The sequence below is a fragment of the Pogoniulus pusillus genome, chromosome 4 (genome assembly GCF_015220805.1).
Source record: "Pogoniulus pusillus isolate bPogPus1 chromosome 4, bPogPus1.pri, whole genome shotgun sequence".
Taxonomy (NCBI): domain Eukaryota; kingdom Metazoa; phylum Chordata; class Aves; order Piciformes; family Lybiidae; genus Pogoniulus; species Pogoniulus pusillus.
Window position 1 is genome coordinate 35,836,784 of NC_087267.1, and position 16,083 is coordinate 35,852,866.

At 38.9% G+C, this 16,083-nt stretch overlaps 1 protein-coding gene across 6 annotated transcripts in view; it reads right to left on the reverse strand.

Moving 5' to 3' along the window:
• Positions 1-16,083, reverse strand: part of CACNA2D1 (calcium voltage-gated channel auxiliary subunit alpha2delta 1) — a 407,133-nt gene that overhangs the window by 116,410 nt on the left and 274,640 nt on the right. For all 6 annotated transcript variants that reach the window (XM_064142568.1, XM_064142569.1, XM_064142567.1 and 3 more), the window contains 4 exons: positions 15,945-16,076; positions 3,272-3,341; positions 2,449-2,499; positions 1,272-1,371 (listed from right to left, as the gene is read on the reverse strand). In XM_064142568.1, coding sequence (XP_063998638.1) covers positions 1,272-1,371; positions 2,449-2,499; positions 3,272-3,341; positions 15,945-16,076 — 353 coding nt within the window. The remainder of the gene's footprint in view (positions 1-1,271; positions 1,372-2,448; positions 2,500-3,271; positions 3,342-15,944; positions 16,077-16,083) is intronic.

The window sequence follows — 16,083 nt, forward strand, 5'->3', positions numbered from 1 at the left end:
CCATTCCTGATGCAGGCCAGGATGCCATTGGCTCTCCTGGCCACCTGGGCACACTGCTGGCTCATGTTCAGGCGGGTATCAATCAGCACCCCCAGATCCCTCTCTGTTTGGCTGCTCTCCAGCCACTCCGACCCCAGCCCGTATCTCTGCATGGGAAAATTTGCTACCTTACCCATCAAATTGTTAACTGTAGACTTCTCAGCAACACCTCTTTATCAGGTCAGATGTATGGTTGTACATCTGTCACCATGTGTTAATTAACATGAGCAACTCAAATGTCTGCTGTACACAAGAAGGAACTTCTCCTTCCTCTGTATAATTTTGTCTCATATAAAACCTAGGAACCACCAATTATTTCAAGAGAATTTTGCATATGCCAGTCAGATAGAAGATATCTTACATAGACCAGAGAAATATGTAGGAAAGCAGTGAGTGTGGATGGATGTCATATGTAAGGAGTAAAATCAGGGGCCTTTTCCTGTTGTGTTTACTTATTTGTTGTGTTTTGTTTTTTGTTTTTTTTTTTCTCACTGAGAGGAGATCTTCTTAATGTCAAGGTGTCAAGAAGGGGCCAGGCTCTTTTTAGTGGTGGCCTGTGACAGGACAAGGGGCAGTGGATACAAACTGGAATTCAGGAAATTCCACCCCAACATGAGAAAAAAGTTCTTTACTGTGAGGGCGACAGCATACTGTAGCATGCTGCTCAGAGTTGTGGAGTCTCCTTCTCTTCCTTCTCTAAAGACTTTCAAGAGAGATTTGACATTGGGATGGGCTGCCCAGGGAGGTGGTGGCATCACCATCCCTGAGGTGCTCAAGAAAACACTGGAGTTGACTGGATAGGGTTGGGTGACAGGTTGGACTGGATGATCTTGGAGGTCTCCTCCAACCTGGTTGATTCTATGATTCTATAATTCTATGATGTAGATGACTTCCCAGGTGACCCTGCTTAGTCAGGGGTGTTGAACTTGACGATCTTCAGGGGTCCCTTCCAACCCCTATCATTCTACAATTCTGTGAGTCTCTAAGGTAAAATGTGGCTACACAAAAACTTATTTAAATGACTTTCACCCTTCACTGAAACCTAGAGACAACAACAAATCTAGGAGCTTCACCTCACACAACAAGAAAACCATAAGCCACATGAGGGTTTTTGCAATACATTTTAAGTCTCTTGTCAGCTAAACGTTCGGGCATCTCATATCTGGCAATACAAATAGTTTGCTTATGGCTTTGTTGACAACATAAATTTTGTGTTAAAAACAGATACTCACTGAAACTACATTCACGAAGTCATCATCAGACAAGGTCTCCAACATCTCAATGACCGAGGTGCGGATCAACTTCAATGTCAAGCCACTGACGCTCCCGCTCCTAACAGAAATCCACAAGAGAAAAAAAAGTGGAATTTAAGAAATTTTATTATAAACATACAAAGAAAACACAAATTACTCACCAAAACTCTAACTTTCACACTTAAATTGACAATAATTTTCTGATTTCTCCAACTCAGCAATAGTGTTGCTACATCATTAAAAGAAAATGGTAAGTTCAGAACCACCACTCAAAGTCCCCATCATATGGCTCAGATGAAGTGATAATGGTACATTATTGCCTCGCTCTCCTTTCAAGAAATCTGAGGAAGTTTACCACCTTCAAACATTAACTAAACATTTCCTACTTCTACACAAAGATTTACATCTTTAGATTATCAGATATCCAATTGACAGCTAGAGTGATTCAAGGCAAAACCTAAACTGAAGTAAAGGAATAACAAAAGCTGATAAAGCTCATTTGTGATGCAAAAGCACTTCAGTACACTTAAAAGCATTGAATACAAGTTCTCTCATTGATATTTTTTTTCAGCATAAAGGAATCTGTTCAACATACTTGGTTCAGTGCTTCCTTCAGTCCCTTCCTTCAGTAATGTTGAACATTACCTAAACAAAGGAAGCCTTGCCAAGGCAAATTTTAGGTTTTTTTTTGTTTAAATTTATGTGAATATTCTACAGTTACCAAACTTGGCAATATGAATGGTAAAGCATGCAAAGTATGCATACATTCTTATGTTTCAGGCTCAAGAAATCACAATTTGATCTATTGTAATGATTTTAGTAATTGGTTTTTAGTTTTTTTTTGTTTTACAACACATCTTGGCATGTGCATGAGAAACTTTCTGTTGACTACTTCAGTAATGAAGAAGATGAAAGAAGAGTAATACTAAAGCAATCAGAAGAAACACTTCTTTGATCCCACTTTAAGTATTTTTTAGGCTTGGGCTTTCCAGAATGACTTTTGCCTGCTTATTTATTTTGTCTTTACCAAGATTTTTGATCCTTCCACACAAAGATTTTTCAGTTCTCTCTTCATTTTCCAGCATATCGAGGTTTGTTCAATGTCTCTAAGTACTTTTATCCCTCTAATGCCAATAGCCTGACATTAAACACTTACGCATCAACTAAAATCAGCATGTCTTTGGGAGATGCAGCTCCTTGGATATACCTGAAATAAAAAAAAGGGCACAAGTGACACAAATTCACAAGCACGTTTCTTGTGTGTGATAGAAAATGCTGTGATTTCGAAACTGAATCTAGTTTAATTAACAAAATTTTCCTGTTGTAGTTAGTAAAAAGATATGTGCCATCATTTCGTCATTTGCTGGGTCTTCTAAGTAAACTAAAGTCCAAATCTCATTAGGAAAAACTAGAAGCAGGATATATTGATAACAAGTTCCCTATTTTCTGATGCTGATAATTGAAAAGCATGAATGCTACTACAGAGGAAAAAAATCTTGATGATAGATAAATTATTACATCAACCCAAATTTAGGAAAAATCTTTGAAAGAATATTGTCAACTAGTATGAAGAGAAGCACATATTTCAGTGTGCCTTGAAAGGCATATAGCAAAAAAAACAGGCTGAGAATCAGGCTCACTACTCTCTTGTCAGTTACCAATGTGTCTAAACCACTGAGATATATTTGTACTTTGGCACAGAATTGAAATTTTTAATTGCTTCACAGCTATTTGCTAGTTATCCTCCTAAAACTAGATCTGTGTAATCCAATGGTACAGCACATTACAGTGGATGCTGCATACTGAGTATTGCGATTTGAACATTGTTTATCCAGAAAAAATGCTAATTATTATTTTTGTTTAATATCAATAGCTAAAAGTAAGGATTATTAGACAAAAAGAATCAGAAACATTTCTTTTCAGAAATCTATCTAGAAAGTAAGTGACACATATACATCAGCCCTTTAAAGAAAGTTTACCATGGTCTTCTGCGAACATCATACAGATCTATTTTGTTTGGAGTTCGACTGTTATCTACCCAGGGGGAAGCTAAAAATGAAAAAGAAAAAGCATGGATTATAAAAATTATCTGAAGTATTTTAAAGACAGCAATATAATGAATCAAAATCAACCTCTGATATGAATATAAAACATCTGCATTTTGAAATCTGTTTTTCCAATGCCTATATACTCTTATACTTATCAGCGTAGAATATCATGCAGTAAATCTACACATAGATATAAGGAGGACAGCAGGTCAAGAGAGGTGATTCTGACACATTGTTCACCTCATCTAGACTACTGCAACTAGCTCTGGACTGCTCAACACAGAAAGGACATGAACCTGATTAAATGAGTCCAGAGAAGGGCCACGAAAACAATCAGGAGGCTGGAACACCTCTGCTACAAGGACAGAGTGTGGGAGTTGGGGTTGTTCCACCTGGAGAAGAGAAGGCTTCAGGGAGACCTAACAGCATCCTTCCAGCACCTGAAGGAGGCCTACAAGAAGGCTGCAGAGACACTGTTTCCAAAAGCCTGTGGTGATAGAGTGAGGGGTAATGGTTTGAAATTAGAGGAGATTTAGATTGGATGTTAGCAACAAGTTCTTTGCCACACAGTTGGTGGAACAGTGGAACTGGTTGCCCAGGGAGATAGTTTGGGCCCCATCCCTGGAAACATTCGAGGTGAGGTTTGCCGAGGCTTGCAAAGGCTCTGAGCAACCTGCTCTAGTGGAGGATGTCCCTGCTCAGTTCAGGGGGCTGGGAATAAATGACCTTTGGAGGTCCTTTCCAAACCAAACCATTCTGCAATTCTATGATGGATAAAGACCTTAAAGGGCCAAGCTCTGTTGAAGATACAGGTACTAACTATAGTTGGTCACTGACTTCAATGGAGCCAGAATTTAAACCACAATGCTTTAGAATGTGAAATAACTTTTTTCTCCTCTCTTGTTTGTTTGCTTGTTTGTTTTGGTACAAGAAAGTGTTTAGTTTTAAAACCTCTTATGAGTTAATCAGTGTGTATGATAACACTGCAGTTATCTAAAGCTCTTATATGCATCTAAAAAGGTATACTCTGACTCAAGGGAGCTTTACCTAAAAATGCAAATCAGAAAAGCAACATGGAAGCATCACATTTACTGTAAATAATATAAGATGAAAATATCCATGTTTCTGTAAAGAAAATTATATGATTAATAACCTTTTTCAAGCATTTACTCTAAGCTTCACTGTAATTTTCAGCAAGGGCAGGAATCTTTTCCTTACTGAAAAACAAACTAAGACTTTCAAAGCCATTTGACAGCTTAATGAGCATACATAAAAATGAGAAACATTACACAAAATGAAATAACGTTCTGCAATTTGCTTTCTCACTGTTTGCCAACAGCACTGGGTGAAATATTTCTTGATGTTACTCATCTTTCTGCCTAAGAAATCAAGAAAGATATAGGCAGCTCCAGGATTCTTCCTGAAAAAACATTAATCTAAGGCAAATGGGAAGAACTATTTCATCTTTACCCATGAATATAAAAGTCACTAGCTTTGATTAACTGTTCATTCTTGATTTTACTAAATGAACCCTTTCCTAAGTGAACATAACCTGAGTTAGCACATCACTTACTGGAACATTTAATCCAAGCATAACCCATAGGACAATTTACCAGCCACAGAAAACACTGCATGTTGCCACACACCAAAAGAACCACTAAATCTATGACAGTATTTTCTGCGGTTTCAGACTAGACCACCCGATAGGCCTTCTGAGATCTGAAGGGATAGCACTCTTTGAAATTTTCAGAAGATACAGCTTTTGAGACTGGTATTCAAAGGCCTGTAGTCGTAGGACAAGAGGCAATGGCTTGAAAATAGAGAAGAAGAGACAGATTGGATGTTAGGAACAAGTTCTTTAGCATGAGGGTGCTGGAACACTGGAACAGGTTGCTCAGGGAGGTAGGCGAGAGTCCTATAACTGTGAAACTTAACAATGCCCTGAGCAACCTGATCTAGTGGAGGAGGCACCGTTCCTGGGGGTCTTCAAGAAAAGCCTGGATGAGGCACTTAGTGCCATGGTCTAGTTGATTGGTTAGGGCTGGGTGCTAGGTTGGACTGGATGATCTTGGAGGTCTCTTCCAACCTGGTTGATTCTATGATTCTATGTCCCTGCTCACTGTAGAGGGGGGCTTGGCTAGATGACCTTTGAAGGTCCCTTCCAACCCAAACCATTCTATGATTCTATGATAATAAAGTTACTTCAGGAAATGGGCTTATATCTTAATGACAAAGGCCATTATATATGGTCTAAAATGAAAAGTTAAACACACACACCAAAGATTACATATTTTTCTAAAAAAAAAATAAAAGCTAAAGATTAAGGATTTTAAGTTTTACTTATGCAACCTGTTGTATAAAATGTGCAATTTTTTTTTTTTTTTCAGATGCTTTGGAACCTGGCTCACCTAATATCTTGAAGAAGTCTGCCTTACTATGTTTCATTGTTGCATACTAATGTTGTTGAACCATGCTAGCGCTACACAGTTCTCTGCCGCATACATTAGGTTTCAGTAATGTTCTTCTTTGATGATTTTCTTGTCTGGCATATGGAGAGATTTGATATTTTATAAATTATTCATTGGATTTGATAACCCTCCCACTTCTGTTGTTTGCTTTATGGAGATACAGGCCTGGCTGTATTTCAAGCAAGAGTAAGGCATGCTTTTCTGTTCTTTCTGCACATGTAGAGTGGGTTGTTGATTACATGCAAAATCAATTCATGCAGGAGAGGCTGTTAAAGAGTAAAGCCTAAATGAAAGCATTCCTCAGGAAAGAGACTTTGGCTACATGTACTCATATTTAATTCATGAGATGATTCCAGAGGCATAGGTAAGTGTCAAGGGGGAGGCCTTTTTTGAAAGTTCTGCCAAATGAGACCTCATTTACATCTACTCCACTCCACTGGTCAGGTATGAGTGTGCAAGACAGAGATGACTTATTAACAGCTTTACATCCCTGTAACACATTTAGGAAAAGAGCCTAAAAGCTTATAGTTAGACACAAATGTCATCTTCTATCCTCTTATTCTCACTTCATTACCTTTTCATCCCAGAGTTTTACTAGGCAGGCAAACTCGATGTACTGTCTACTGGGTTAGGCAAACAAGTATTTGTTAAAGCTCAATTTTACCTTGCTGTCTCTCAAATAAACATTCATGTTTATTCAAAACCTCCATAAACAGACTATTCAATTCCAAGATTCAGCAAAGTCTTCCTCAGACCAAAGGCACAGCCTATAGCTTACACTTTGCCTTCAGTTTCATTTCTTATTCCTTCTCATCTTTTAGTGAACTTTTGTGGACAGAACCTGCATTTGGGGTATTCCTCAGCTCATTACTCAGAAAGAAATCAGGTGAATTTTGGTGTGGCAGCAGTACCTTTGCAGAATTACTTATTTATTTTTCAATAAAGGTAAAAAGTGATGAGGCATGGTAGTTCAGAATAATAAAAAGCTGTACCTTTAATAACCTCTAACATTAATCACCATTTGCAACATTATATTTAAAATTCAGGATATTTATATTATAATGATGCCTTAGATAAAAAACAGTTAGTACTAGTCCCTTCAAAACAGAAACTATGCCTCACCAACTCTGTGCTGTCACAAAAGTTCAGACAAGATTTAATGTAGCCACTTCTTAACTATTTTACTCAGACTATGACTTAAAATTGCCAGGAACTCAAATTATCTTCAGGTAAAATCTAGTCAACACAGACAGCTCTGTGCAATACCCTCTCTAACTTTGATAGCACCAGAGAAGAGAGGATAATCATCTCACAGAGGGGCCTTTTCAGAATGCACTACCTATGTGGTTCTGGGCAATACTGATCTCACTTTCATCTCAGATTAGTTCAGCAATCAGTTTTATATGGGAACAGTCCATATGCAGACAAATTCATTGCTTTATGGGTCCCAACATGCCAAAACAAATGAAAGTGATTTGAACATGTAACACATACTGCAGTCTGCAGCTTCAAGTGACTGCTGCAAAGGCTCTGTGCTACCACAGTTTGAGGAAAAATATTTCTACTTCCATATGTTAAAACTGAATTTCATCCTCAACAAATAGATGGTATGAACTTCAGCATGATGGTATGTACTTCAGCATGATGGTAAGGTGGTCTTCCAGCTGCAGGATATTATTTACTGGAGAGGGTCCAACAAGCATAACTGGGGACTTGAATATCTCTCCTATGGGGAAAGACTGAGAGACCTGAGGTTGTTTAGTCTGTAGAAGCAAAGGCTGAGAGGGGATCTTGTCAACCTCTATGAATACCTGAAGGGTAGGTGTAAGGATGGAGGGGATGGTCTCTTTTTGGTGGTGTCCAGTGACAGAACAAGGAACACAGGAGGTTCCGCCTCAACATGAGGAGACAATTCTTTATGGTGAGGGTGCTGGAACACTGGAACATGATGCCCAGAGAGGTTGTGGAGTCCTCTTTGGAAACCTTCAAAACCCGCCTGAATGTGTTCCTCTGCTGCCTGCCCTAGGTGAACCTGCTCTGGCAGGCAGATAGGACTTCATGATATCTGAAGGTCCCCTCCAACTCCTATCATTCTGCGACTCTGTGATTATCATAACTGGGTGGATGTGCTTCTGTAACTATAGCATACAGTACATTGGTTTAGAAAAGCAAGCCATAGTGAAACACACTGTACGATTTTCCATATCATGGGTACGTTAGATCCAAATCATAGCACCACATGTCCTCTTCCCCAAGATTTCACACACAAAAAAAAGAGGCTTATTTCAATGTAAAAACCAGAACTATCCAACCTGCACACTAATTGGACTAAGCTGCATTACTGAGAAAGTGTTACAGGGTTTGGATTTTTTACTTTTTTTAATTTAAATGCTCTTTTAAAAGTTGAGTTGTTAACAGGAACTGGCAGCTATAAAATATAAGACCTTTTGCAAAAGAAAAAGTTAAGTTCTCAGTTTTTTTCAAGGCTTTTGATTCATTTTGTATGGATTTTTTTAGGCTTTCTAGTCTTAGTATCTGCTTCGGTAATGACTTTCTTTGGAGAGTTCAATATCTTGGCTGCAACACTATTGCTTGCCATTAATGGTTAACACAAGAGCAGCTGTGCACAGCAAGTCCTACATTTGGAGGGATACCATTTTATTTTATTAGAAATTGATTTTTAAAGCTCTTCCATTATTAAAATATCTAAGCAGGGAATACTCCAGTGGCTGAGTGAGACCTGCTTCAGTGACATCTGGAAATAGGTTCAAGATGAAGGGGGAGAGATAATACTAAATCTTCTCTACCCAGGTTTTTAATCCAAGAATTTTAAGACTTTATGGACAAAAATATTTTTCTGGATAATCAGGGCTGCAGAATTGTCTTTTCTTTATGTGTGAATTTCTGCACTGAACACTTCATAATCCCTAATTACACAGGAATATCCTAGTACAATACTAGCATAAGCTGTGTAAAGAGATTTTTCTGCAATTAATTAAAAGTTCCTGTCACACAATGCTTACTCATTAGAGAGATAAAGTAAGGCTAAACACAAGGCAGAGCTATAGTAAAAAAGGGAAAGAATTCAATACTTCTCATGTCTGTACTCTTCAGCATTAATACTACAAAGTTCCTAAGAAGATTACAACACCTCCTGATGTTTAGACAATGCTATGAATTTCACTATGAGTTAATGAATATAATAACATACTAAATCTTAAAAAAAAAAAAAAGTGGTGTTACATGTATTCCTGGCTTGAATCCCTAACCTTCAGAGGATCACTGAAGAAGTCATCTCACTATATATGTTTCTTTTATCTGCAAAATGAAGACAGCAACTTTTTTATTAGACCAGAAGGTGTTCTCCGGTTTCAAATGAAGCTGTGTTATATGCTGTGTGGTACATATATGCCTTGCAGTATAGCATAAAATAATATTAGGAGGAGTGTTTGAGAACTTGAAGGGTTCTCAAACAACAGGGTTCAACAGGGTTGAACAATCCTGTAGCATGGAAGAAACAAAGCAGTGTCCACTGCAATGCATTGGCAGGCGCTCAGGACTGTGTTCAGTTTTGGGCACCTCAATACAATGGGGAGATTGAAGGGCTGGAGCAAGTGCAAAGAACAACTAAGACAGTGAAGGACCTAAGAGAACGAGTCTGACAGAATAAGAAAGAGTGGCTGAGGAAATTTGGATTCTTTAATGTAAGGAAAAGAAGGCTGAGGGAAGGAGACCTTGTCAACTTCTACAAGTACCTTAAAGGACAATAAGAGAGGTAGGTAATGGTCTCTTCTCACAGGTAATGAGTGATAGAATAAGATAGATTGGCCTCAAGCTGCAAGAGGATGTTTAGTCTAGACATTAGGAAACATTTTTTCACTGAAATAATGGTCAAGCATTGGAGCAGGCTGCCCAGGGAGGTGGCTGAGTACCATTCCCTGGATGTGTTTAAAGGTAATTTAGATGTGGTACTTAGCTACATAGTAAAGCGGTCAGCGTGTTAATGGTTGGACCTAATGATCCCTAGAGTCTTTTCCAACCTGAATAATTCTATGATTCTATGTGCTGACCCTTCATCTACAGTAGAGATTCTAATAAAACTCTGATTTGTTTTGTTTATTAGTACAGATACATCTTTAAAGCTGAGGGAGCAGAAGATCTTAAGAAACATCTGTAAGCATTATTGAGATATATCTACATAAATAACTGGCCTGTCAAAGTCCCAAAATGCTAATTCCTATTTAGTTCACATGGAAGTCTGACGAAGACTTTGTCTCCTTAGGAAACACTATTTCTCTTTATGAGTATGAAGCTGACATTGCAGCACTTTTTGCAGGTTTCCTCATAGTTATGTGAATCTGAGCATAGCAAAACAAAGTCTTCCTTTCCTTTCTCCTCCTACCCTTCTACTGTAACATTGGTAAAGTCAAGCAAAGATGACAAATACGTGTGTCTGAGATATGTGATAAAAGGCACAATGCTGCAGGCTAGAAGCTGCTTTAGTCTCTATGCAAAAAAAAAAAAATCAACACAAAACAAAAACCCAAACCAAGACAAAAACAATACAAAAAAACCCTCACCACCAAAACACCAACAGAGAGAAGTTACAGAGCTCTGCAGCACTTAGGAGAGTTAAAGTTGTCAGGCATATAGTGTTGAGAAAGTTAGTTTTACATTTAATGTCCCACAGGCCCTCGTTATACCTCCAAATGAAAAGGGAGGATCTGGAGCACCTGGGAATAGGATAGCATTTATTTTTCAGTTTTATTTTTATTATGAATTACCACAACTTCTTGGACCAAGTGTGGCACATTCCCACCTTCAGCATACTGCAAATTAAATGCTGTCACACTAAGTCTAGGTTTAACATCTCAACACATAAGATGTGGAATCTATTCTCACGTCATCGTGTTACAGTTGCTGCTATGAAAAACCCTATAACTTGAATCTGAAAACATTCATATTATCCTTTCCAGTCTTACCTTTGGCAAAGAATATTTAGTGCAGCTCCTTGAGACAGGTGAGTTGCTGTTCCTGATAAAACAGTTATTTTTTTACTAAAGAGTCATCTAAATCAAGAGTGTGCTTTCACCTGAGTAATCCTTTGCAGTTAAACTTTCTTAAGTATATTTATGGCTTTAACTAGAAAGCCTCCTATATCATAATTAACTACAGATTGTCTACTGTCTGCAGTCAAAACAAAAATGCATCCTCTGCTAAGGACCTTAGACTTACCAAAAAAAAAAGAAAAAGGTAAACAAGGAGAAAGGTGGTATCTGGCAAAAGGCATAAAAAAAACTAAAGGGGTTTTAAAATTTGTTTAATTGCTCCAGTGAAAATAATATGCTTCCCATTGCAGTATTTTAATGAAACATTGATTAACAAGTCTAATCCTCATTACCTCTATAATTAAGAAGGATTAAAGATTAAAAGAGAAACTAGTTGGCTTGTACCTATACTTCCAAGTAGCCTGCCAAAAATTTGATATTAAACTGTTGTTTCAGGCAGCTGCTTTCTGAAACCTAGGAGTAAAATTAGCTGGGTAGATGCCTCACAAAATATAAGTAACTTGATACCTGTCAAACCATATTAAAGTACTTTCACTGAATTATTTTTTGTGTAACAGGTTTGTCCACTCTTCTCTGGTTGATTGCAAATTAAATCTGCAGTCTGATATACATTAAAGCATCTTTCTGTCTATGTGAAGTCAACAAAACATGTCCACAGGGAATGGATTCAAAATTGAAAACTATAAAACCAAAACAGTTTAATTTTTCAAACTCCTGCCACTATGCAAAAATCTCTTAGAAAACAGTATTACAAAAATGACCCAAAAGCAGATGTACATCATAGATTCTAGGTGGCCCTGCTTGAGCAGAAGGTTGATCTGGGTGACTTCCAGAGGTCCCTTCCAACCAGAATCATTTTGTGTTTCTGTGATTATTGCCTTATTTTTTTTAAAAAGGCATCAGCTCTTCTGCATTATATAATCCATATCTAGCAAAATGAGATACATCCTGTCAGAGTACAAATTTCATGCATTCCATGAATAGTCATGTGTCTCAACCTAGCTTATAGTCAGAAGGAAGCTGTCCTGTCCTTTCAGTAGAGACAAGGGAACACAAATGTACCAAAGAGGTGAACAAAGCACAGCTGAAAATTAAATTAAATTATGTATCTGGAGACAAAGAAGTGTACAACAGCACATAAACCCTGAACATATTTAACATAATACAGGAAACAGTGGGATGCGTGCATTAGCAAAATCACCTTCTATTTCACACATGCTTTCCACTCATGGGGTTGCTGCTGGTTACTATGGAGCTAAGGACAGCTTAAGGACGTACTTAGAACTTAGGAGTGATATGCCAACTAGCCCATCACTCAAGACACTGGGATACTATCTGATAAAAACATTTGTTCAAAACACCTGTGACTGAAGACAACCTCTATAGCTTAGAGATACCAAAGCCAGCAGTGTGCACTTGCAGCCCAGAGGGCCAACCAGATCCTGGGCTGCATCAAGAGAATTGTGGCCAGCAGGTCAAGGGAGGTGATTCTCCTCTTCTACTCTGCTCTGGTGAGACCCCACCTGGAGTTCTGGAGCCCCCATTACAAGAGGGATGTGGACATGCTGGAACGTGTCCATAGAAGTGCCACAAGGATGATCAGAGGGCTGGAGCACCTCTCCTATGAGGACAGACTGAAAGAGTTGGGACTGTTCAGTCTGGAGAAGAGAAGGCTCCAAAGTGACCTTATTGTGGCCTTCCACTACCTGAAGGGGGCCTACAAAAAAGCTGGGGAGGGACTTTTTAGGCTATCAGGGAGTGACAGGACTGGGGGAATGGAGCAAAGCTGGAGGTGGGGAGATTCAGACTGGATGTGAGGAGGAAGTTGTTCAGCATGAGAGTGGTGAGAGCCTGGAATGGGTTGCTCAGGCAGGTGGTTGAGGCTCCATGCCTGGAGGTGTTTAAGGCCAGGCTGGATGAGGCTGTGGCCAGTCTGATCTAGGGTAGGGTGTCCCTGCCCATGGCAAGGGGGTTGGAACTGGCTGATCCTTGTGGTCCTTTCCAGCTCTGATTCTATGAGTTTAAGATGGAATTTTTTAAGGGAGGAAAGACTGAATGGGTAAGTTTCACATAACAATGACCACACTTATCTATGCATTTTAATTTTGGGGTTTGATACTTCTAAAGTCTTCCACAAAACCTAGGTCTATTTTGAAGCAGGCTAAGGGAAATACAGTGAAGCAAAATTTTGCATGTGAAAAGCATCTATTCTAGTAGATGAAATTTGGTATCATTTTCTGAAAATTTGTGTGTCAGCAAACTAAGACAGAGAGCTTACAAAAAGAGAAAGGTGGATAATCTTGCACATGACCTATTCCAAAAATCTAAAAAATGCAAATCTAAACCAAATTTAAGCCATAAGTGGAAAGAAGTGGGAAGAAGACACACAGAACGATACAGATACAACCATGTCCTGATGGATAACAAGTTGTCCATGGGACAGCAATGTGCCCTTGTGGACAAGAGGTTCAGTGGGATCCTGGGGTGCATTAAGACGAGTGTGTCCAACAGATGGAGGGAGGTTCTCTTCCGCCTCTATTCTGCCCTGGTGAGACCTCATCTTGAGTACTGCATACAGTTTTAGGCTCCCCAGTTTAAGAGGGACAGGGATCTGTTCGAGAGAGTCCAACGGAGGGCTATGAAGATGATTAAGGGACTGGAGCACTGCCTTATGAGGAGAGGCTAAGGGATCTGGGGCTTTTTAGTCTGGAGAAGAGAAGACTGAGAGAGGATCTAATAAATGTTTATAAATATCTGAGGACTGGGTGCCAGGAGTGGGGGGAACAGGCTTTTCTCACTTGTTCTCTGAGATAGGACAAGCAGCAATAGATATCAACTGCAGCACAGGAGGTTCCACCTCAACACAAGGGGGAACTTATTTACCATAAGGGTCACAGAGCACTGGAACAGGCTCCCCAGAGATGTGGAATCTCCTTTGGAGACTTTCAAGGCCTGTCTGTATGTGTTCCATTGTGACCCGAGCTAGACTGTATGGTCCTGCTCTGGCATGAGGGTTGAACTCCATGATCTCTTTGGGTCTCTTCCCACCCTAACATCCTGCTTCAGGTCACTGTGTATGTGTACAGAATTTAAGATTTGGAGAATTACCCAGGAATTTATGAAGTTAAGTTCTGACAGAGCTAGACAACTAGTAAGGACTTAGGCACTTAGCTAAGGATTAAGCAGGTGTGAGAATCTGAATGTTATGCTAAATTGTAATTTATGTTTACATGGAATACAGAAAAGCAACATAACTACCTGCAAAATAGAGAAAACAAACAGCTCCTATTTTACAGAGGTGCTCTAAGGGGAAAAAGGAAAAAAATATTCTGAAGTCCTTGTGTTGTGTTGGTAAAAACTGGACTAGACAGGTGAGCAAGATAGAAGAATATATATTTCAATATGAGATAATCCTACATTTGAAATGAATTACCTAGAGTTTGGCACAGAAATACACTTTAGACACATTTTTTTTGTCAGCACTTGGAAAATATCCCTATATAGCATGTGGTGACAAATAGTGACTCAAAACACAGCATTAATATATCCCAAAAGTATTGAAACAGAAGACTTGGAAATAAAACAAATAGGAAATTAGCATTTTCAATATTGTTTTTACTGCAACAGCTAACTGTATTTATTCATGAGCTTCCAGCTTGACAAAATAAACAGGATTCAACTGTTACGAAATATTCTTCCTGTAAAAGTAGCCTAAGGCAGTTTCTCTGCCTGTGCTAGCAATTGTACTAATGACAGAGTAACAGCTTTAGAATAATCCCCTTCACCTTCAGAAACACAATCAATCTCATATACATATACATATATATATATATATAAAAACTCAGAATTTCAAAGCTGTAGTTATGAGACAAGACACTGCACACAACTGTCTTGTGTGTAGTGGACGCATTATTGTGGCACTGATAATGAGAACAGCAGCAGCTCAGTCAACCTTGCCATAAAACAGGTCTTTCCAATAGAAGAGAATAGAATAGAATAGAATAGAATAGAATAGAATAGAATAGAATAGAATAGAATAGAATAGAATAGAATAGAATAGAATAGAATCAACCAGGTTGGAAGAGACCTCCAAGATCATCCAGTCCAACCTGTCCCCCAGCCCTATCCAATCAACTAGACCATGGCACTAAGTGCCTCAGCCAGTCTTTTCTTGAACACCTCCAGGGACAGTGACTCCACCACCTCCCTGGGCAGCCCATTCCAATGGCAAATCACTCCCTCTGTGAAGAACTTCCTCCTATCATCCAGCCTAGACTTCCCCTGGCACAACTTGAGACTGTGTCCCCTTGTTCTATTGCTGGTTGCCTGGGAGAAGAGGCCACCCCCCACCTGGCTACAATGTCCCTTCAGGTAGTTGTAGACAGCAATGAGTTCACCCCTGAGCCTCCTCTTCTCCAGGCTAAACAACTCCAGCTCCCTTAGCCTCGTGTACATAAACAATCAAATTAAAACTATTGAAAGGTTAAATTCAGTAAAATATACATGCATTTAAATTAATTAGTGTGATCCAGTAATGGGACTCTTCAACAGCTGGAACAGATGCTAGTTGAGATAATCAAGTCATATTCATTGACCACAGTTCTAAGAGCAAAGACAAATTGCTAGAGACTGTGGATTCTACAGGACATAAACACAGCATAGTGCAATCATATTTTGACTTACTTTCACTGTATGTTACTTGTCTAGTCATTGAGTCACTATTTTAAAAACTAGACAGGTAAATGCACCTCACTGTCAAATATTCAAGTGATTATTTACACAACATACAGACCATACAAAAAACCCTGCAAACTCAAAATTTAACTCTTCATCTTTTCAAAGGACATCATCTTTTGTTCCTCTTACTGTAAAAGTACTAACTCTGTATTTCACCCATGTTTTCTTCCCTCTCATACTAGCTTTCTGCCAGTACTTTCACAATTCTTGGGTTACTTCTGAAAATGCATCTGTCAGAAAGCAATTTTTATGATGATTGCTTGTAAATAATTCAGGATGTTTTTAAGGCAATATGTGGCACAAGACAGTTCTTTAGGAGACTTTACTTACCTGGGTAATACCTAGCGAGGCCAGTTGCACTCCCAAAAACCTGCCATAACAAAGTGGGGTCTTCTTCTCTGTTCCGCTTGAACACATCATCCAAGGCTGCAGTCCAGTTGAGTTCATTTAACACAATTGTTGCTATAAA